A 19851-nucleotide genomic window follows, 5' to 3' on the forward strand; every position below is an offset into this window, starting at 1 on the left:
GGTACCAGGGATGGATGCAGGGGGCCCCACCGGTACGTCGCTGGGGAGGATGGGGGGATGCTGGTGATGGATGGGGAGCACCCGGGTACCGGTGAGGGGCAGCAGGAAGGAGAGGGCTCCCCGGGGACCGGGGGGGGGGAGCTTTAGGAGCTTCCCCGGGCCGCAGGGTGGAGCGAGGGCACCGGTGATGGGTGCAGGGGGAAGCTGGGGGGGACCCGGGTGCCAGGGATGCAGGGGGGGGAGGGGGGCCGGTGCTGGCAGTGGTAATGGAGGGGGGTCGGGGGGGGATGGAGGATCCCCGGCCTGGGGGTGCTGCCCTGCCCGGTTCCCGGTGCCGGTTGCCGGTGCCAGATCCCGGTTGCCGGTGCCAGATCCCAGTTCGCAGCGCCGGTTCCTGGAGCTGCCGCCGGCTCCGGTGCCGTTATCTCGGTTCCCGGTGCCGGGGTCGGGTCCCGGTGGCGGTGCCGGTCCCGGTGCCGGTTCCGGTGCCGGTTCCCGGTGCCGGCCGCCCCCGGTGCGGGCCCGCCCCGCCCCGCCGCACGTGACGCGGCGCGGCGGCAGCGAGCAGCGGGGCCCCGCTCCGCTCCGCTCCGGTACCGGCTCCGCTCCGCTCCGGTACCGACCCCGGCCCCGGCTCCGCTCCGGTACCGGCCCCGCCGCCCCCCCGGTAAGTGCCGCGCCGCGGGGCCCCGCCGCCGGGGTCCCTCCGGGTCCCCCCCCCCGCCATGCCGGGGTCTCCCCCCCGGTGCTGCGCCGGCCTCGGGGACACCGGGGGGAGGCTGGGGGGGGGGGGAGCCGGGGCGGGCCCGTGCGCCCGTGACCTTCAGCCGGTACCGGCAGCCGGGGGGGGATGCTCCGGGCCTGGGCGGAGGGACCCCGGCGGGCGGGCAGGCCCGGAGGGGGGCCGGGGGGTGGCATCAGTCCCCGTGTGCCCCCCACCCCCCCCCATAATGTACCCCCCGAATTGCCCCCTCCCCGCCCTGCCCCCCACGTCCACCCCACAACCTGCCCCCTCCCCAGATCTGCCCCCCCCGCACCCCGGGCATCTGCCCCCCCCGCCCCCCCCAACCTTTCCGGGCCCATTCCGGCCCCGCAAGCTGCGCCCCCCCCATCCGTGTCCCTGCAATCTGCCCCCCGCCTTGCCCCCCACCGCGGGGCTGCCCCCCCTCGGGTACCGGCGGGGGGGGGGACACGAGGACGGCGCGGGGGGTGGGGGGCGCGCTTGCACGGGGACAAGGCGGGTGTGCACGAGGGGGCCGTTTGCACCAAGGTGGTGCTGGCACGCGGGCCGTGGTTGCACGGGGACGGGTCACATTGCCGCGTCTGCACCGGGGCCGCGTCTGCACCGGGGTGGCGTTTGCACGCGGGGCCGTTCCTACGGGGCCCGGTGGCCTTCTGCCCCGGTGGCCTTCTGCCCCGGGCCCCGTTCTGCCCCGGGCCCCGTTCTGCCCCGGGCCCCGTTCTGCCCCGGGCCGCTCCTGCACGCCGCCCGTGTCGCGCTGTCGCCGTCCCCGCGGCGCCCGGCGCTGTCCGTGGTGCTGCCCCGCGCCGCGCCGCCGCCCGCCCGCAGAGGGCGCCCTTAGGGGAGGGGGGCACTGGGGGGGTGGGGGGGGTGTTACGGTTCGGGGGGGGGGTCCCAGCGGCCGGGCACCCCCCATGTCCCCAGCCGGCACCGGCCGCTCCCGTCCCTCCGGCTCCCCGCAGCCGGCGCTTGGCTTGCTGCCGTCAGTAGGCTTCAGGGGTAACGCCGCCAGCCGAGCGGGCAGGGGCTGCGGCGGGGGGCTCTGGGGGGGGCGAGGCGGTGCCCCCCCGGGCTCCTGGCCAGCCCTCCCCGCTGCAGCACCCCTCCCTCGCCCACCCTCCCCCTGGGTCCCCGCGGCGGAGGCAGCTCCCGGCCTCCCACCCCCCGGCTCCTCTCCCCCAGGAAGCGCCATGGGCCCCCCCGGACCCCCCCGGGCCACCTAGACGTGTCCCCAGTGGGCGCCGCCACCCCCTCGGCCACCCCACCCCGAGGTAAGGCCCCGCAGGTGCTCCCCTGCTGTGACGGGGGAGACACGGGGGGGGCACCCAAGGGTGCCCATCCCCACCCCCGGGAAGGGGTGTGGGGCACCCACGGCCCCTGCCTCCCACAGGGCAGCAGGATGGCCCAGCAGCGCCACGCCGCGCCCCCCCCGCTCAAGGTAGGCATCGCTGGGGTGGGTGCCCAAGCAGCACCCATGGGTGCCAGCATGCCCCTCACCCCCCCTCCCCCTTGTCTTGCAGACAGAAGAGGATTACATCCCCTACCCCAGCGTGCACGAGGTAGCGTGGCTGTTCCCACCCCACCCCAGGGAGGGTGCCAGGGGTGGGTGAGCTGCCTGGGGGGGGGGGGGGGGGGGCTGGGGCAGCCACCTCGGCTGTGGGTGCAGGTGCTGGGCCGGGAGGGGCCATTCCCCCTCATCCTGCTGCCGCAATTCGGGGGCTACTGGATCGAGGGCACCAACCACCAGCTGAGCGGGGCACCCGAGCCCCCCCCGACCCCAGCACCCGGCACCCGGGCCAGGCTGGAGGGCAACCACACGGCCAAGATCTACCGCAAGCACTTCCTGGGCAAGGTAAGCACCCAAGGGTGCTGGTGGGAAGGGTGCTGGGGGTGTGTGTGGGGTCCCCCATGCGTGTGCATGGGCACGGAGGCCCCATAACCATGGGTGCGTGTGGGTAGAGATGCCCATGGACATTGGTGTCCGTGGTGCTCACGGACGGGGTTCTCCGTGGGTATGGGTGTGCACGGGGATGGGGAGCCCGTAAGGATGAGTGCCCGTGTGTAGGGGTGCTGAGGAACGTGGGTGCCCCATGCGTTGGGTGTTCGGAGGTGTGGGTGCCCCATGGCATGGGTGCTCATGGGCGGGGGTGTCTGTGGGCTTGGGGGCCCTGGAAGGAGGGGTGCCCACGGGCATGGGGAGCCTACGAGGGTCTGTGGGATGGGGGGCCCTGAGCATGGGTGCTTCAGGCATGGGTGCCCCATGGGCACGGGTGCTCATGGGCACGGGGACGGCTGGAGATGGGTGTCCCGTTGCGTGTGTGCCCATGGGTATGAGTGTCCCATGGGTGGGGGTGCCCCATAGGTGTGGGTGTTCATGAGGATGGGTGCCCAGCGGGCATGGGTGCTCCTTGGGTGCCCTGTAGGAACGGGTGTCTCCAGGCAGAGGTACCCATGGGTACGGGAGACCCATGGGCATGGACGCTTGGATGTGTGGGTGCCCCCTGGGTACCGCCGGACACGGGTGCCCCACGGTGTGGGACGCGAGCGCCCCTTGGTGCCTTCATGGGTGCTCGGCCCCTCCTCACAGGAGCACTTCAACTACTACTCCCTGGACCCGGCGCTGGGCCACCTCGTCTTCTCCCTCAAGTATGATGAGCAGGAGCACCTCCACCTGCTGCTGCGGTGAGCTGGGTGCTGGGGGGCCCATGGGTGCTGGCTGGGGGGTGGGCCACCACCCTGACCCCCCCACCTCACCCCGCAGCACCCGCACCCGCACCCTGCACGATGTGGTGCCCATCTCCTGCCTGGCCGAGTTCCCCAACGTGGTGCAGATGGCCAAGGTGGGTGCACCTCCCCCCCCAATCCTCCAGCAGCACCCATGGGTGCCCCCCCCCAGCCAGGGGCACCCGCCGCACCGCCCTTCCCTCCCACAGCTGGTGTGCGAGGACGTCAACGTGGATCGCTTCTACCCCGTGCTCTACCCCAAGGTGAGCGGGGTGCATGGGTGGGGGGGAGCACCCATGGGTGGGGGCACCTCGGGGTGCCCCGCACCCAACCAGCACCTCCTGGCCCCGCAGGCGTCCCGCCTCATCCTTGCCTTCGACGAGCACGTGCTCAGCAACCACTTCAAATTCGGTGTCATCTACCAAAAGCTGGGGCAGGTAGGGGGTTGGGGGGGGGGAAGGGGGGACCAGGGGAGCCTGGGGGGTGGGTGGGAGGGGGAGTGCCGGGGGGGGGGGGCACCCACGGCTGCCCCACCGCAGACGTCTGAGGAGGAGCTCTTCGGCACCACGGAGGAGAGCCCGGCCTTCGCCGAGTTCCTTGACGTCCTGGGCCAGCGGGTGCAGCTGCGCGACTTCAAGGGGTGCGTGATGGGGTGCGGGGGGCGGGCACCCCCGTGTCCCCGTCCCTGTTGCCCTTCGTCCCCCCAGCCCTCAGCATCTCCCCCCCCGCCCCGTGCAGGTTTCGGGGCGGGCTGGACGTGACACACGGGCAGACGGGCAGCGAGTCGGTGTACTGCCACTTCCGCGACAAGGAGATCATGTTCCACGTCTCCACCAAGCTGCCCTACACCGAGGGTGATACCCAGCAGGTGGGGCACCCGTGGGTGCTGGGGGGGCAGTGGTGATATCTCAGGGGGCACCCATGGGTGCTGGAGGGGAATGCAGGGTGCAGGGGCTCCTGGGATGTTTGCGAGTGATGCAGGTGCCTGTGGGGATGGGCAAGGGCTGGCGGGGCACCTGTGGGTGCTGGGGGGATGTTTTTGGGGTGCAGGCTGACTCTGGGTGTTTGGGGGTGTCTGTGGGGTGCACGGGCTCCTAGGGCACCCCTGAGTACTGGGGAGCATCTGGGAGGCACAAGAGCTGGTGGTGCACCCCTGGGTGCTTGTGGGGTTTCTATGGGGTGCAGGGGCTCCTGGAGCACCCCCGGGTGTTTGTGAGGCATCTGTGGGGTGCATCCACTCCAAGGGGACCTTCGGATGCTGGGAAGTCATCTTTGGGGTGCAGGAGCTGCCAGGGCACCCGTAGGTGTTTTGGGGGTGTTCATTGGGTGCGAGGGTTTCTGGGGCATCCCTAAGCACTGGGGAAGCATCCAGGGGGCACAGGGGCTGGCGGGGCACCCCTGGGGTCTTTTGGGGTGTCCCTTGGGGACGCAGGGGGTGGCAGCGCCCAACCTCTGCCCACACCCCCGCCGTGTCCCCGTGTCCCCACAGCTGCAGCGGAAGCGCCACATCGGCAACGACATCGTGGCCATCGTCTTCCAGGACGAGAACACCCCCTTCGTGCCCGACATGATCGCCTCCAACTTCCTGCACGCCTTCGTGGTGGTGCAGCTGGAGCAGGGCGGCCCCCAGGGCACCCTCTACAAGGTCTCGGTCACCGCCCGCGACGACGTGCCCTTCTTCGGCCCGCCGCTGCCCGACCCCGCCATCTTCAGGAAGGTGAGCACCCACGGGTGCTGCTCCGGGGTGGGTGGGGGGGATCCCACGGCCGGCACCCACCCAGGGCCGCCCCCCGCCCCGGCAGGGCCCCGAGTTCCAGGAGTTCCTGCTCACCAAGCTGATCAACGCCGAGTACGCCTGCTACAAGGCGGAGAAGTTCGCCAAGCTGGAGGTGGGCGCTGGGGGGGGTGGCTAAATGGGGGTGCTGTGTGCATGGGTGCCGGGGGTGCTGGCCCAGCAGCAGGACCATGCCTGTGGATGCTGCGCATGGGGTGCTGCGCATGGGGGTGCTGCGCATGGGGTGCTGCATGCACCGGGGGCTGCGCATGGGGTTATTGGGGTGGGGGTGCTGAGCGTGGGGGTGCTGCATGCATGGGGTGCTGAGGATGGGGTGCTGCATGCACCGGGGGCTGCGCATGGGGTTATGGGGTGGGGGTGCTGAGTGTGGGGGGTGCTGCCTGCATGGGGTGCTGTGCATGGGGTGCTGAGCATGGGGGTGCTGCATGCACCAGGGGCTGCGCATGGGGCTGCAGCAGTGCTGTGCGTGTGGGTGCCCTGCATGGGTTGTTTCACATGGGGGGGGGGGGGGGGGGGGCCGTGCTGGTGAGCCCACCGCATCCGGGTGCCGCGCGTGGGGCTGCTCCACGCGGGGGGGGGCACCCAAGGAAGCCTGCGGGTGGGTGCGCAGGAGCGGACGCGGGCGGCGCTGCTGGAGACGCTGCACGAGGAGCTGCAGGGCCGCAGCCAGGCCATGCTGGGGCTGGGCCCCGACGACGAGCGCCCCGACAACGGCTCCGCCGCCCCCGGCTTCTTCGAGTCCTTCAAGGTGGGGGCGGCAGCACCGGGGGGGGGGGGGCAGCGGGCACTGCGGGTCTCGGCCCGCCACGGCCCCCCCCCCCCCCGCTGCCCCCCCCCCCCCCCCCCGGCCGCCCCCGCCCCCCGACGGCGCCCCGGGGTCCGGCTGCGCGATGGCCCCGCCCCCTCCCGTTGGCCCCGCCCCCACAGCGGCAGCCGCCCTCGCTCCACGCGCGTGGCCCCGCCCCCTTTTCCCCAAGCCCCGCCCCCAAGCAGGCCACGCCCACGCCCGGTGCTGCAGCGTAAGCCCCGCCCCCTGCCCGCCGCCCGCCTGGCCACGCCCCTCCCGGTAGCCCCGCCCCTCCCGGTAGCCCCGCCCCTCCCGGTAGCCCCGCCCCTCCCGGTAGCCCCGCCCCTCCCGGTGGCCCCGCCCCTCCCGGTAGCCCCGCCCCTCCCGGCGCCCCGTGACGCGGTGCCGCCCGCAGTCGCTGCTGGTGCCCGGGAGCCGCCGGGGACGCCGCGGCAGCGCCATCGGGCTGGGCTCGGTGGAAGAGGTGGGTGCCCGGCACCGGGACCACCGGGACCCCCCCCCCCCCACCCCGGGACCCGCCCCCGCCGCTGACCGCGCTCCCGCAGGCGCTGCTGGTGCCCGGGAAGAGCCCGTCCCGGCGGCGGCCCGGCCCGCTCGGCTCCCGCCGCTCCAGCGCCATCGGCATCGAGAGCATCCAGGAGGCGCCGCCCGGCAGGTGCGCGCCGGGAGCGGGCGCGGGGCTGCCCCCGGCCCCGGTGCCCCCCTCACCGCCCGCCGCTGTCCCGCAGGGACGGCCCCGCCGCCAGCACCGACGGCGCCGGCTCCGCGCACAGCTCCCCCGAGAGCCGCCGGCACCCGGACAGGTCCCGTGCGGGGCGCCGGGAGAGGGGACACGGGGACACGGGGGCACGGGACGTGGGGACACGGGGATGTGGGGACATGGGGACATGGAAATATGGGGACACGGGGATGTGGGGACACGGGGGCACGGGACATGGGGACACAGGGACATGGGGGCGTGGGGATATGGGGACATACGGACATGTGGATGTGGGGACACAGGGACATGGGGACATGGAAATATGGGGACATGGGGACACGGGGATATGGGGACACTGGGGCACAGGAGATGGGGACACAGGGATGTTGGGACACGGGGATGTGGAGACATTGGGACACAGGGACATGGGGATGTGGGGACACGGGGATGTGGGGATACTGGGACATGGGGACACAGGTGCATGGGGACATGGGGATGTGGGGACATGGGGACACGGGGATGTGGGGTCGTGGGGACACGGGGACATTGGGACACAGGGACGTGGGACATGGGGATATGGGGACCTACAGACATGGGGATGTGTGGACATGGGGACACAGGGATGTGGGATAGGGAGATGGGGGGACATGGGGACACAGGAACACAGTGCCATGGAGATGTTGGGACATGGGGACAGAAGGACACGGGGATGTAGGGACATGGTGACGTGGAGACAGAGGGACACGGAGACATGGGGACACAGCGACATGGGGACATGGAGACACGGGGTTATGGGGACATGGGAACACAGGGTCACACCAGCAGCCGGTGGCACAGGGATGTGGCAGCACGGGGACAAGATGGCACGGGGATGGGGTGGCACTGGGACGGGGCCACTCTGGCAGCTGGTGGCACAGGGACTGGATGTCACGGGGACAGGGTGGCACGGGGACAAGGTCGGGGATGCGGTGGGGTGGGGACAGCGTGGCGCTTGGGTGGCCTGGGGATGGGGACAGGGCTGGGTGGCATGGGGACAGGGCGGTGCGGTGACAATGTGGGGACGGGGTGGCAAGGGGATGGGGCAGCTCGGGGACGGGGTGACAGAGGGATGGGGTGGCACAGGGATGGGGTGACACAGGGGCAGGGCGACAGAGGGATGGGGTGGCACAGGGATGGGGTGGCACAGGGATGGGGTGGCACAGGGGCAGGGTGACAGAGGGATGGGGTGGCACAGGGGCAGGGTGACAGAGGGATGGGGTGGCACAGGGGCAGGGTGACAGAGGGATGGGGTGACACAGGGGCGGGGTGGCACAGGGGCGGGGTGGCCCGGGGACGGGGTGACAGGGGGCCAGGTGTGTCCCTCGGCAGGGCGGAGAGGCCGGAGCCTCCGCGGGACTTCTCCCGCTCGTCCTCCAGCGCCAGCAGCTTCGGCAGCGTGGCCGAGGAGCCGGACGAGCACCCCGAGGCCGAGCCGGGCAGGGTACGGGGGGGCCGGGGGGAGCCGGAAGGGGGGGGGGTTGGTGGGTGCTGGGTGCTTGGGGGGGGGGGGGGCAGCACCCCCGTCACCCACCCTGCGCCCGCAGGACAGCCGCTCGCCCTCGGGGACCCCCCGCCAGCGCGACGCCTTCACCGACCCCCCCTGGCCGGAGGAGCCCCTCAGCACCCCCCCAGGTAGCCCAGCCCCGGGGCGTTGGGGGGGGGGGAGAGGGGGCACCCATGGGTGCTCACAGTCCCCCCCACCCCGCCCCGGTTCCCCGCAGGCAGCGCCCGCCGCCCCGCCGAGCCCCCCTGCCCCGAGATCAAAATCCAGCTGGAGCGGCCCCCCCCCGACCCCGGTGAGGCTGTGCCCCCCCCCCCCCCTTTTTACCCCCCCCCGGCGCACCCCGATGCGGGCGCCCCCCCTGATGTTCCTCGCGCAGGGCTCGTAGCCGTGCCCACCCCCCCCAAATCCTGGGGGGCCACCGCCGGAGGAGGGTCCCCGCCGTGCCCCCCCCGCCGTGCCGCCCGCCGCTTCGCCCCCCCCCCGCCCCCGTCGCTCGTGTGCCAGGAGCCGAAGCCATCGTCCCCGGTGCGGGATCAGGGGCCCCCCCCCCCGTTGGGTGCCCCCCCCCACTTCCAGACAATCTCTGTCACCCCAAATGCCTCTTTTGGGGGTGATGAGCGCTGGGATGGGCCACCAAGGCCCCCCCCCCCCCCCCAGCTGGTGTGAACGCACAAAGCAACGTGGGACCCCGCCCCCCCCCAAAATGCAGAGTGGGGTCAGACACATCATCGCCCCCCCGTGTCCCCCCCCCCCCCCAAAAAAAAGTGGGGGCTCAAATCTGGGGCAAAACCGAGCTGGGGCCGCACGGCTCCGTGTCGCTGCGAGCCCCCCACCTCCACCTCGCCCCCCCCCCCTTTTATTTAAGGAAAAAAGCTCCAGAACGGGACGGACACTGGGCGGGGGGGGAGGTGGGGGGGGGGGGGCTTTTTTTTTTTCAAAACCCATGTGTTTGTGTTTCCCGTGATCAATGTATAAAATAAAGGTCTATTTATCGCTACGGCCGATGCTGCGGGGTGGGGGGGCCCTCTGCCCGGGTGTGTGTGTGGGGGGGTCGGATTTTGGGGGTCCCCAGGCGGCCGCTGGCACCGGGGGGGGGGGGGGGGCTCGGGGGCTGATGCTCCGCATGGCGGCGCCATCCCAAGGTTCAAAAAAGAAAGCAACAAACACCCAAAAAACCCCAAATGCTCCCATTTTTGGGTCCCCACCGCAGCCCTCCTCCTGCAGGAGTGGGGCCAGGGATCGGGTGGGGGCAGCCAGGGCCCAGCTGAGATTTTTTTTTTTTTTTTGGGCCAGCCGCACAAAAAATTGGGGGATTGTTTTCCAAAAACTCCCCCCAAAATTTGGGGATTTTTTTTCCCCACGCCCACTGCCTGCCTCCCACTCCCCTCCCCATCGCGCTTTTGCGCCTACAAACCCCACCTTCGCCTCGCTGCTGCCCCCCCAAACCCCAAATCCTTTTTTTTTTTTTTTTTTTTCATTTTTTTTGCTGTTTTTTCTTTTTTGTGTGTTTTTTTTTTCCACCTCCAGCCCCTGCGGCGGGGCCTTGGCAGAGGCAGAGCTTTGGCCCTGGCCCCGGTGCCGGCGGTTCTTGGCCGGGGCCCTCGAACCCCCAAAACCGCGCGGACCCCAGGGCCGGTTAAACATAGCGCGGCGCCCGCCCGCTGCTGGGAAACCCCAGCGCCAGGGGTGGCCACGGCTCGGGGGGGGCGGGGGGGAACCTCGGCCAAACCTCGTGCCGAAGCGACGCCAACCCCTTGCCAAGTTGGGGTGTCCCCCCTTGTCCCCCCCCCCCAGCCGATGCTGCTCGGGTCACCGCCTTCGCCCGCTCCAAAGTTTGCTGCCGGGTTAATAGGAAAACGAAGCGGAGGTTTATTTAAAAGGTCGGGGGGGGGGGGGGGGGCTGGTAAATAAATAAAGAGGCTGGCAAGAGGCTCGTGGCGCCTGCCGTGGTTTTGGGGGGCTGGGGGTGCCCATCCTGGGGTGCTCGGGGGGGGGGGGTTCAGCTCCACAACCCACTCAGGGGCTGTATCTGCACGGCACCGCTTGCTGCAAAGCCCCGCTCGGGCGTGCGAGGGGCACGCGCGCGGTTTGCACGTGCACGGTTGCACATCTGAGCGAGCAGCTGCACGGGCACAGTGCTGCTCGTGCAGCCAGGGCACCACCTGCATGTGCACGGTGCCATCTGCGCGCGGACACCGTTTGCACGCCTAGGGCGGAATTTGCATGCACAAGGCTGCATTTGCGCATACAAGGCTCCATTTGCACATGTAGGGTGGCATTTGCACGTGCAAGGCTGCATTTGCACATGCAAGGCTCCACTTGCACGTGCACGGCCCCCTTTGCTCACCCAGGGCAGCAGCTGCACCGGTCAGATGTGCACACTCAGAGCCCCCCCTTGCACACGCAGGGCACTATTTGCATGCCCGGAGCCGCTCTCTGGGGTCTCCCCCTACTTCTCAACCCCCCCGACTTCTCAACAGCCGCCCCCCAAAGTGCACCCTGAGCCCCCCCCCTTGCCGCCCCCTCCCCACGCGGCCCCCTCCCCAATTACCAGAGGCTATCGAGGGACGAGCAGCACCGGGTGCTGCCCCCTAAATCCACGTCGGCTCCGCTCTCCGTGCAGTGCTGAGCCCCCAAACTGCTGAGAAGCCCCCGGGCAGCAAATGGCCTTAAATCAAAGGATTTTTCAGGCCAAAAAGAGAGGGAAAAAAAAAAAAAGCCACAAAAGAGGCAAAACGAGGCAGGGAGCGCCCAGTGAGTTGCCGCTTCCCCACTCGCGAGTGCTTTCCAGTTGCCCACTCAGTCGTGCGATGAGTTGGGTGCTGGGGTCGGTCTCAGCCGTGCTGGCACCGCGCGTTTCGGGGCCGACCCCGCTGCCTCTCCCCCCTCCTGCTTCAGGAGGGCTCCGGCCGCAGCGCCGAGCCCGAATCCCACGGCGGGCTCAGGGCCGGGCGCGCAGCAGCGCTAATGACAGGGAGGAACGGTGTATTTACAGGGGCAGAGCCCAGCACGCGGTGGCCGCCAAAACCGCGGGCGGCTGCTTTTGCTCCGCTGAGTCTTTCTTTTTTGCCTTTTCCCGGGCGCCGCTACCCCAGAAAAAAAAAAGGGGGGGGGGGGAGAGGAGGGAGGATTAAAAAAAAAAAATCCCCCCCCATCGATGTTTTGCAAGAGATGCTCTAGCAGAGGAGGAGGAGGAGGAGGAGGAGGGTGAGGAAGGGCAGGAGGAGGGGGCTGGCGGCGGCGGCGCGCCCGGCGGCGTTGCAGTGGGCTCGGTTGGGGCCGATGCAGGCGGCGTACGCCATGGCGTGGGGGATGTAGTTCTGCTCGTGCACCCCGTGCAGGAGGTGGGCCATGGGGCCGTGGGCGAAGACGGCCACGTCCTCGCCGCCGTGGGTCTCCTGGCGCAGCGGCACGGCCGACTGTGCCTGGTAGTTGGCGTGCGCTGGGCAGGGGTAAATAAATAAACAAAATAATAACAACAAGTTAAAAAGCAGCAACAGTTTGAACCGCCGCCACCGTTTCTGGTTGTTTTGCCCCCGGTGCACGTACCGAAATCCACGGCCGAGACGTTTTCGCGCTCGCCCCCCACGATTTTGTAGCCGGGGCCGTTGCCATAGAGGATGGAGGTGAAGGGCTTGCGGTCCACGTCGCTCTGCATCGGCGCCAGACCTGGCAGCGGCGGCACCGTCAGCACCGCGGGGACGTCCCCGGGGTGTCCCCATGCCGGGGCTGGGGGGGGGGGGGGGAGGTGTCTCACCAAAAATGGGGTTCCCGCGGGGGGTGTAGCCGCCAAAGGTGAAGACGTGCGAGTGGTCGGCGGTGACGACGCTGAGCGTGTCCTGGGGCGACGTGAGGCGGACGGCCAGCCCGATGGCGCGGTCCAGCTCCACCGCCTCGTGCAGCGCCTGCTTCGCCTTGCCCTCGTGGTGCCCGTGGTCGATGCGGCCGCCTGCGCCCGGCCCGGCCCCGCTCAGCACCCCTGTGCACCCACTGCCCTCCTTGGTCCCCCCTTGCACCCCCAGCTTCCTCTTTATTCCTTTTCGCATCCCCCATCCCATCTCTTCCCCCCTTTGCCTCCCTTTTGCAGCCCCCCCAGCCTCCTTTCTCCCTTTACACCCCCACTTTGCATCCCCCACCGCCTTCCTTTCCCCATTTCTGCACCTCCCCCTTGTGCTCCCTCACCCCCCTTTTTGCACCCCCATTGCTCTCCCTTTCGCCCCTTGCACCCCCATTGCCCTCCTTATTTCTTTATTCCCTGCTTTGCATCCTCCTCACCCTCCTCATTCCCCTTTGGACCCCTGCTTTGCGCCCCCCCCCCCCTTTACCCCCCACCTTCAACCAGCAGGAAAAAGCCCCGGGGGTTTTTCTGGAGCATCCTGATGGCCACGGCCACCATCTCGGTGAGGGACGGGTCCGTCTCGTTGTTCCTGTCCAGCTCGTACATCATGTCGCCGGGCTCGAAGAGACCTGGGGACAGCGATGCTGGGGGGGGGGACGCCCTTTCCCAACCCCGGGCCGGGCGCTTTTTGTGCTGGCTCAGGCGTTTTGCCCAGCGCCGGATCCCCTTCCCCGGGCTGGCGATTAGATAGGAGCTGAGGGATGCTCCCGGCCCTTCCTTCCTCCCACCCGGCCGAATCCTGCATCCCCAAGGGGCTGGAAAATTGCATGGAGGAAGGGGGGACAAAAAATGCATGCCCGGGGGGGGGGGGCGGAAATCCCATCCCTGAGGGGTCCCCACTGCATCCCTGGGGGTCCCACCACATCCTTGGGGCGCTGGGGGCCTGGGGGCACCCCGGGACTCACCCAGGAGGAAGTCGACGCGGCTGAGGTTGAGCGCCAGCAGGTCCCGCCGGTGCCACACGTACTTGGCGACCTGTGGGGGGGGGACAGGGCCCCGCGGCTCGTCACCTCCCGGGGGGACCAGCCTCCGTCCCCAGCCCCGCAGCCGCCTTTCACCCCCTCCCCAGAATATTTCCCGTTGAGGAGCAGCAGCAGCGGCTCTGAGGGTTTTGGGGGGGAGGGAAACCCCAGCGCGGCCCCCACGTCCCCGTCACCTTCCCCGGGGGCTTGGTGTCGTGCCACGCCTGCACCAGGTCCCGGCGATCCAGGCGGGTGCCCCGGTGCTTCTCCTCCTGCGGGTACTCCACGTCGCTGGCGTTTTTGGGGAACATGTATTTCCGCCCGCCGCCCAGGATCACCTGCGGGGAAAAACCCGCTGCCGGGCTTAGAAACGCAACTACAGTCTCTTTTTTTAAATTATTTTTTTCCCCTACAAAATAAAAAAAAAAAAAAAAAGGAAGAGAGGCAAACCCCGAGGAGATGGAGCTGGGCTGGCGGGAGGCTGCTGGAGCATGATGTCCAGGAAAACCCTGGCGGTGCGCAAAGCCAGGAGAAAACACCCGAGGAATTTCACCTCGCTAGAAATAACTCCGAATCTCTTACTATTAATTACACTGAGGACAGAAATAACCATTTCCAGCAGCAGCTTTGGCTTTTTTTTTTCCCTCCGCGCCGGGGGCGGCGGGCAGGGATGCTCCCTGCCGGGGTCCCCGCGTGAACCCGCCGGGACGGAGCCCCATCCCGCGGCTCCAGCTGTTTGCTTTGGAGCCCGAGTTATTTGGCTTCCGTTATTTATAACTAGGCAGAGATTTTTTTTTTTTATTCTCCCCCCCCCCCCCCCCCGCCCCGCAGAAGGTGAATTATAAAGCAGCAAAACAACAACACCAAAATTATTAAGGGAAGAAGAGGGAGAAAGGGAAAAAAAAAATCTCTTCCCCACTATATAATTATTTCCAGCCTGGGACAGAGTTAAAATTATATTAAAGGGAAAAAAAACAGAAGAAGAGGCTATTAAACAGCTAAATAACAGGCTTAGATGTTTTGCTTTGGGGCTATTTTGAAGTACAGAAGCGTATTTATTTACAGGGCTGAATTTCTGTGCAAATCCACAATGAGGGGCAGAACTGAGGGGAAAATGCAGCTTTTTGGGCACGGGAAGCATGAGAAAGGGGTTTGTGTCTCAGCGTGAGATCGGGATGTCTGCTGCGGTGCTGGCACCCTGCGCCCATGGGTGCAGCTGGGTTCTGCGGGCTGGGGGAAGCTGGGGTCGGACACTGGGGCCCAGCCCCACATCTGCTGGGGGTCCTGCCTTTGTGCTCCTCAGTGGTCCCAACCCAACAGCTACTGGGGATGCTGGCCCCGTATCTTCCTGGGGGTCCCGACTCTGCACCCATTGGTGGTCCTGGCCCCGTATCCACCCGCAGTCCTGGCCCTGGACCTTTTGGTGGTCCCAGCCCAGCACCTGCCACCTCCCAGCCCATCACCCATGGGTGGCCCCAGCCGCTCATCCCCTGGAGCCCCAGCCCTGTGCCCATCGGTGGTCCCAGCCCGGCGTCTACTGGGGATCCTGGCTCCTCGCCCACCTCCCGAGGGTCCCAGCCCTGCGCCCAGCGGTGGTGCTGGGCCCACACCTCTTCCCTCGGGGTGGCCCCAGCCCCGTGCCCACCTCGATGTCGGGGATGTTCTCCACCAGCTGCCGCGCGATGTCCTTGCAGCCGCCCTCCAGCGCGTCCGGGGGCATCTCTCCGTCCGAGTACCAGTCACGGTTGGCAGAGTGGGCATAAGCGGCGCTGGGCGTCGCGTGGGTGACCCGCGTGGTGGTGACGATGCCCACCGCCTTGCCTGCGCCACGAGTTCACGGGGCGATGGTGGGAACGGCCCCAAAACCCAGCGTTCCTGCCCCATCCCCCTGCCCACCGGCCGCTCACCTTCATCCTTGGCCCAGCGGAGGATGGAGGTCACCTCCTGGCCCTTGGTGGTGTTGCAGCGGTCGCGGGTGACGCCGGCGCTGACGCCCACTGTCCCCTCGTTGGCTTTGACGCCGCAGAGGTAGGCGGTGGCCGTGCCCGCGCTGTCGGGCACCTGAGCGTTGGTGTTGTAGGTCTGGGGGGGGAGGGGGGGAGGGAATAAAGCGACCCTTTGTCGTTATCATCATCCTCACCATCATCATCCTCACCACTGCCCCATCCTGGGGCTTCCCTCCTGCATTGCTTGGCCGCGTCCTGCCCGAGCGCCCCCTCTTTTGCCCCTCCCAGCCCTTGATGTGTGTGTGCCATCCCCTCGCTGTGTTTTGATGGTTTCAGCCCTTTTTCAGCCCATTTTTAGGCAGGGAGAGAAAAGCCAGCAACTTTTGCACCCTCACAAGCATCCCCTGCAGAGATGGGGTGAAAGGAGGCAACCGGGACTTGCAATTTAATAAAAAAAGCCTTTTCTTCAGCAAAATAGCCCCAGGAGAAGGGAGGGGGGGGTCCCGGCTTCCCACGGCCGGGCAGCCTCGTCCTGCCCCCCCGTTCCCACGGGGCCGAGCCCTGGCACGGCGGCCGGGCGTGGGGCGTGAGCCAGCTCCGCTCGCCCGCCCGTGACCTAATTTCGGCTCCGGTCGATGACGGCCGCCTGCCCGCGACCTTGCGGCGTGCGGCCCCCATCCCGCGGGAGCCAGGGTCCGGCCCCGGGGGCTCACCTTGGCCAAGGCAACGTAGGGGAACTTGTCCATCTCCAGCAGGCTCTCCTCGCCCTTGCGGTTCTGCAGCTGCCCCTTGAGGATGCGGGCGGCCGTGACGGTGGAGACGCCCATGCCTGCGGGGTGGGCGCCCCGTCACCGCCCCGCCAAACACGGGCCAGGCGCCAAATGGTGGCGTGCGCCCAGTGCCCCACAGCGCCCACTGTATTGAAGCACCCAGTGTAGTGCAGTGCCCAAATTATTGCAGCGCCCGACGCATCACAGCAGCCAGTTCGTTGAGGCACCCGGTTCATCACAGCACCCAGTTCGTCGAGGGACCCAATTTGTCACGGCACCCAGTTCACTGCAGCACCCAGTTTATTGCAGCACCCAACTTATCGCAACACCCAGTTCATCGCAGCACCCAAATCATTGCAGCACACAACTTATTGCAGCACCCAGTGCACTGCAGCACCCAATGCATTGTGGCACCCAGTTTACCACGGCACCCAACGCATCACAGCACCCAACACATCGCAATGCCCTGCTTGTTGCACCACCCCCTTTGTTGCGCTCCCTTTGTTGCACTGCCCCATCCTTGCAGCCCCCCGTTGCCCCCCGCCGCACCCCGTAGCCCCCCACTGGGGGTCCCTGTCTCACCATCGCCCAGGAAGAGGATGAGGTTTTTGGCCACGTTCTGGTTGAGGCGCTGGAGCCGCAGGGCGTCGCGCAGTGTCTCCTGTGCCTGCTGCCGCCAGTACTCGGGGTCCTTCTCCTTCTCTGCCAGGGGGCAGGGAGACCAACGGGGCTCAGCGGCACCCTAACGCACCCACTGCTGGGGCACAGCCCCCCCAAACCCCACCTACCGGGGACCAGCGATGCCGAGCAGAGCTGGGCCAGGAGGGTGAGGAGGAAAGCCTTCATCGTGCCCTTCGACGCTTGTCTTCCTTGCACCAGCAGCAGGGGCTGGGTGGGAGAAAGCTGCGGGGGCTCAGCACCCTCCCCTCCCCGTGCCTCAGTTTCCCTGCTCTGCCCACGCAGACCTTCGCCCCCGGGCTCAGCCAAGCGAGGACGGAGGGGACTGTCCCCTCCCTGCACGGTCACGGCTGTGCCCCCACCGGGACGTGTCAGCCCCCTCCCGCGGGACGTCACCTCGCTGGCACCAACCGGGTTGGGGGACGGTGGCACGCCCCCCCCCCCCTCGCCCCCACCACCCGTGCCCCATTGCTGCGTGTCCACGTCCCCAGCCCCACTGCACGTGGTGTGCTCGAGGCATGCCGGGGTCCCCTCCACACGGCTGTGTCCCCATCGCGTGTCCCTGTCCCCGTTGCGTGGCTGCGTCCCCCATCACATCTGTGTTCCCATTGCACACCGGGGTCCCCATCTTGAGTCTGTGTCCCCATGGCATGTCCCTGTCCCCATCACACCTCCCTGTCCCATTACATGTGTCCGTTCCTACTGCACATTGGGACCCCACCGTATGTCCCTGTCCCCACCGTGTCTGTGTCCCCCTTTGCATGTGTGTCCCCACCGCACGCCCACGTCCCCGCTGCATGCCATGTCCCCACCTCATGTCCCCAGCACGTGCCCGTGTCCCCTTGCATGCCTGCATCCCAGGGCACATCTTTTTCCCCATTGCGTGTCCCCACTGCACATCCGCATCTCAACCGCGTACCCGTGTCCCCACTGCCCCTCCACGTCCCCATTGCACGCCCGTGTCCCCATTGCACACCCGTGTCCCCATTGCACACCCGTGTCCCCACTGCCCCTCCACATCCCCATTGCACACCCATGTCCCCATTGCACGCCCGTGTCCCCATTGCACACCCATGTCCCCATTGCACGCCCGTGTCCCCATTGCAAGTCTGTCCCCACCACATGCCCGTGTCCCCACCGTATCCCTGCGTCCCCCCCCGGTGCCCCCGCGCCCCCTCCGCACGCCCGTGTCCCCAGCCCGTATCCGCGTCCCTGTTGCGCCCCCGTGTCCCCACCGCGCCCCCGTGTCCCCGCCACACGCCCCCGGCCCCCCGGCCCTGCCCGGGGTCTCTCCCGGTGGCCGCGGGGGTCCCTTACCGCCAGCCCGGGGACGGCCCCGCACAAACTTGGGCGCTGTCGCCCGTGTCCCTCCCGGCCGGCGGAGCGGAGGCGGGCGGGGGACAGCGAGCCCTTAAATCCCCCCGGCCCCGGCCTTCGCCTCCTCCTCCTCCTCCCCTTCCTCCACCCTCCACCCGCTGCCAGCACGGGGAAAGGGGGGGGGGGGGGAGACGCGTGTGGGGGGGGTGGGAGGCAGCAAACTGGGCTTACTGGTGCCCTCTGCCGGGTTTTACTGGGAGGACTGGGAGGACTGGGGGGACTCGGGGGGGACAAGCGCCGCTGGGGGTGCTGAGCCCCTTGTGCGCGGGGGGCGTTGGGGGATACAGGGGTGCGGGGGGGGGCAGATGTGTCCTGGGGGGTGCCTAATTTCCCCCCCCCCCCCAAAACCAGCCAGCGAGGGCGGACGTGTTGCAACACTTTGGGGTGCCCCCCCCCCCCCCCAGCTGTGGACTCTCTGGTGTCTGCTTTGGGGTTGTGCTCGGCTCCCCCTCCCCTCGCCCCCCTCCCCTTTTGAGCAGCCCCCCCCCAGCTGCCCCGCTCTGTCCCCGCTCACCCATGCAGACCCTCTCCCGTTTTGGGGTCGGGGTGAGGGACTCGGGGCCCGCTCTCACCTCCGTGCCCCCACCGGCCGCCTGCACCCCCGCGGGGTTTTGCGGTAGGTCCTACAATAAACAGGAGGCTGTTTGCAGCCCGACACGTCCCGGCTCGCGGCTCCTCGTGCAAACGGCGCACGAGGACGGCGTGCCAAGGCCTGGCCACGCGCCCCGGCGTGCCGGGACACGGCTCAGGGTCGAGGCCCGGGGCCCTGCTTTCGGCCTCGGGAGGCTGCCGGCCTCCCCGGCCTCAGTTTCCCTCTGGTGGGGACGGAGGCGGCCACGTCTTGGGGGGACCCGTGGGTGGCCGTGGAGCTCTCGGTGGTTTCCCAGAAGGTGGCGGCCTCAGCCCAAAAATCCGCTCCCTGAAGGCTTCGGGGTGCCGCCGGGCCGGGCCCCATGCGTGCGCTGAGCGTGTGGGTGCTCAGCCCCCCGGCTGGGGCAGGGGCTGGGGGCGGCAGCGTGGCCCCGTCCCCCCTGTCCCGTGGGAAGCCGTGTGGGACAGCTAATGAGGGCAGCACGGTGGAGAGCTCGTTAGCCCTGCGCACAGAAAGCCGCGCGATGGGGAACTCCTTGCGGCGAGCACAAAACCAGGCTCAGAGCGTGGGTGGGAAAAAAAACCCAAACCCTTTGAGGGGCTGCTAAACCCATGGGAGGACCAGGCTGCAGCCAGGGGCTGCGGGAGTGCCTGGGGGACCGTGCTCGCGTGTGTGCAAAATCGAACGCTTGCACGCCTGTAAGGCTGCACGCTTGCATGCACACAAAATTGCAGGCTCGCATCCTTGCACCATCATGCGCTTGGATGCTTGCACAACTGCCAGCTTGCATACGATCGTGTGCTCGCGTGCTTGCACAGTCGTGTGTGCACATGCCTGACCAATTGCACGCTCACCACCTTGCACAACCGCAAGCAACGCTTGGCTGTTTGCAAAAACCGCTTTGCACAGACGCATGCCCGCAGCCTTCCTTGCACGACTGCATCCTTGCACCCATGTGCAACGGCTGCTTGCACACGCGGCTGCTCGAACAGCTGCATGCCCACGCACTCGCAGCTTTGCGCGCTTGCACACTCGTTTATTTTAATTCCCAGTTCCCCCCCCAATTTCGAGTTCCCCCCCCAATTTCGAGTTCCCCCCCCAATTTCGAGCCCCCCCCCCCCCCCCCCCAGTTCCCAGTTCCCCCCTCCCAAGTTCCCAGTTCCTCCCCCAGCCCCCAGTTCCCCCCTCTCCCCATCCCCGAGCTGAGAGCACCCCACTTCGCAGCGGGGACCGCGTTCGCCCGGGAGGGTGCTCCTCGCCGGGTGCTCCTCGCCCGGCGCCCCCCCGGCGCCCCCCCGGCCCCCGAAGGAGTTAAC

At 68.4% G+C, this 19851-nt stretch overlaps 2 protein-coding genes across 7 annotated transcripts; one reads left to right on the forward strand and one right to left on the reverse strand.

Annotated features, from left to right (window-relative positions):
- Positions 1-255: 255 nt before the first annotated feature.
- On the forward strand, positions 256-9306 carry RAP1GAP (RAP1 GTPase activating protein). 5 transcript variants are annotated; one of them, XM_080563668.1, is made up of 21 exons: positions 256-667; positions 1925-2013; positions 2141-2180; positions 2263-2301; positions 2409-2594; positions 3330-3424; positions 3504-3582; positions 3676-3729; positions 3820-3903; positions 4006-4106; positions 4205-4334; positions 4956-5183; positions 5269-5355; positions 5872-6009; positions 6464-6532; positions 6615-6724; positions 6798-6872; positions 8138-8249; positions 8353-8440; positions 8530-8612; positions 8698-9306. In XM_080563668.1, exons 3-21 carry the CDS (start codon positions 2142-2144, stop codon positions 9274-9276), a joined length of 2376 nt encoding a protein of 791 aa, XP_080419794.1. In that variant the 5' UTR covers positions 256-667; positions 1925-2013; position 2141; the 3' UTR covers positions 9277-9306. The 5 variants fall into 5 exon arrangements, with proteins under 5 accessions (XP_080419794.1, XP_080419795.1, XP_080419796.1 ...); XM_080563669.1 differs by having other exon boundaries at positions 259-667; positions 8530-8604; positions 8689-9306; XM_080563670.1 differs by having other exon boundaries at positions 538-667; positions 2133-2180.
- A 1974-nt stretch (positions 9307-11280) lies between these two features.
- ALPL (alkaline phosphatase, biomineralization associated) lies at positions 11281-18016 on the reverse strand. 2 transcript variants are annotated; one of them, XM_080563711.1, is made up of 12 exons: positions 17884-18016; positions 16677-16776; positions 16471-16590; positions 15832-15947; positions 15080-15254; positions 14818-14993; positions 13367-13510; positions 13116-13185; positions 12645-12779; positions 12070-12261; positions 11862-11981; positions 11281-11754 (listed from the first exon to the last, which is right to left on the reverse strand). In XM_080563711.1, the coding sequence occupies exons 2-12, from the start codon at positions 16732-16734 to the stop codon at positions 11489-11491; spliced, it is 1572 nt and encodes a 523-aa protein (XP_080419837.1). In that variant the 5' UTR covers positions 16735-16776; positions 17884-18016; the 3' UTR covers positions 11281-11488. The 2 variants fall into 2 exon arrangements, with proteins under 2 accessions (XP_080419837.1, XP_080419836.1); XM_080563710.1 differs by having other exon boundaries at positions 16677-16791; positions 17884-18011.
- Between the last annotated feature and the right edge of the window lie 1835 nt (positions 18017-19851).

Source organism: Anser brachyrhynchus (assembly GCF_964034855.1).
Source record: "Anser brachyrhynchus genome assembly, chromosome: 21".
NCBI lineage: Eukaryota > Metazoa > Chordata > Aves > Anseriformes > Anatidae > Anser > Anser brachyrhynchus.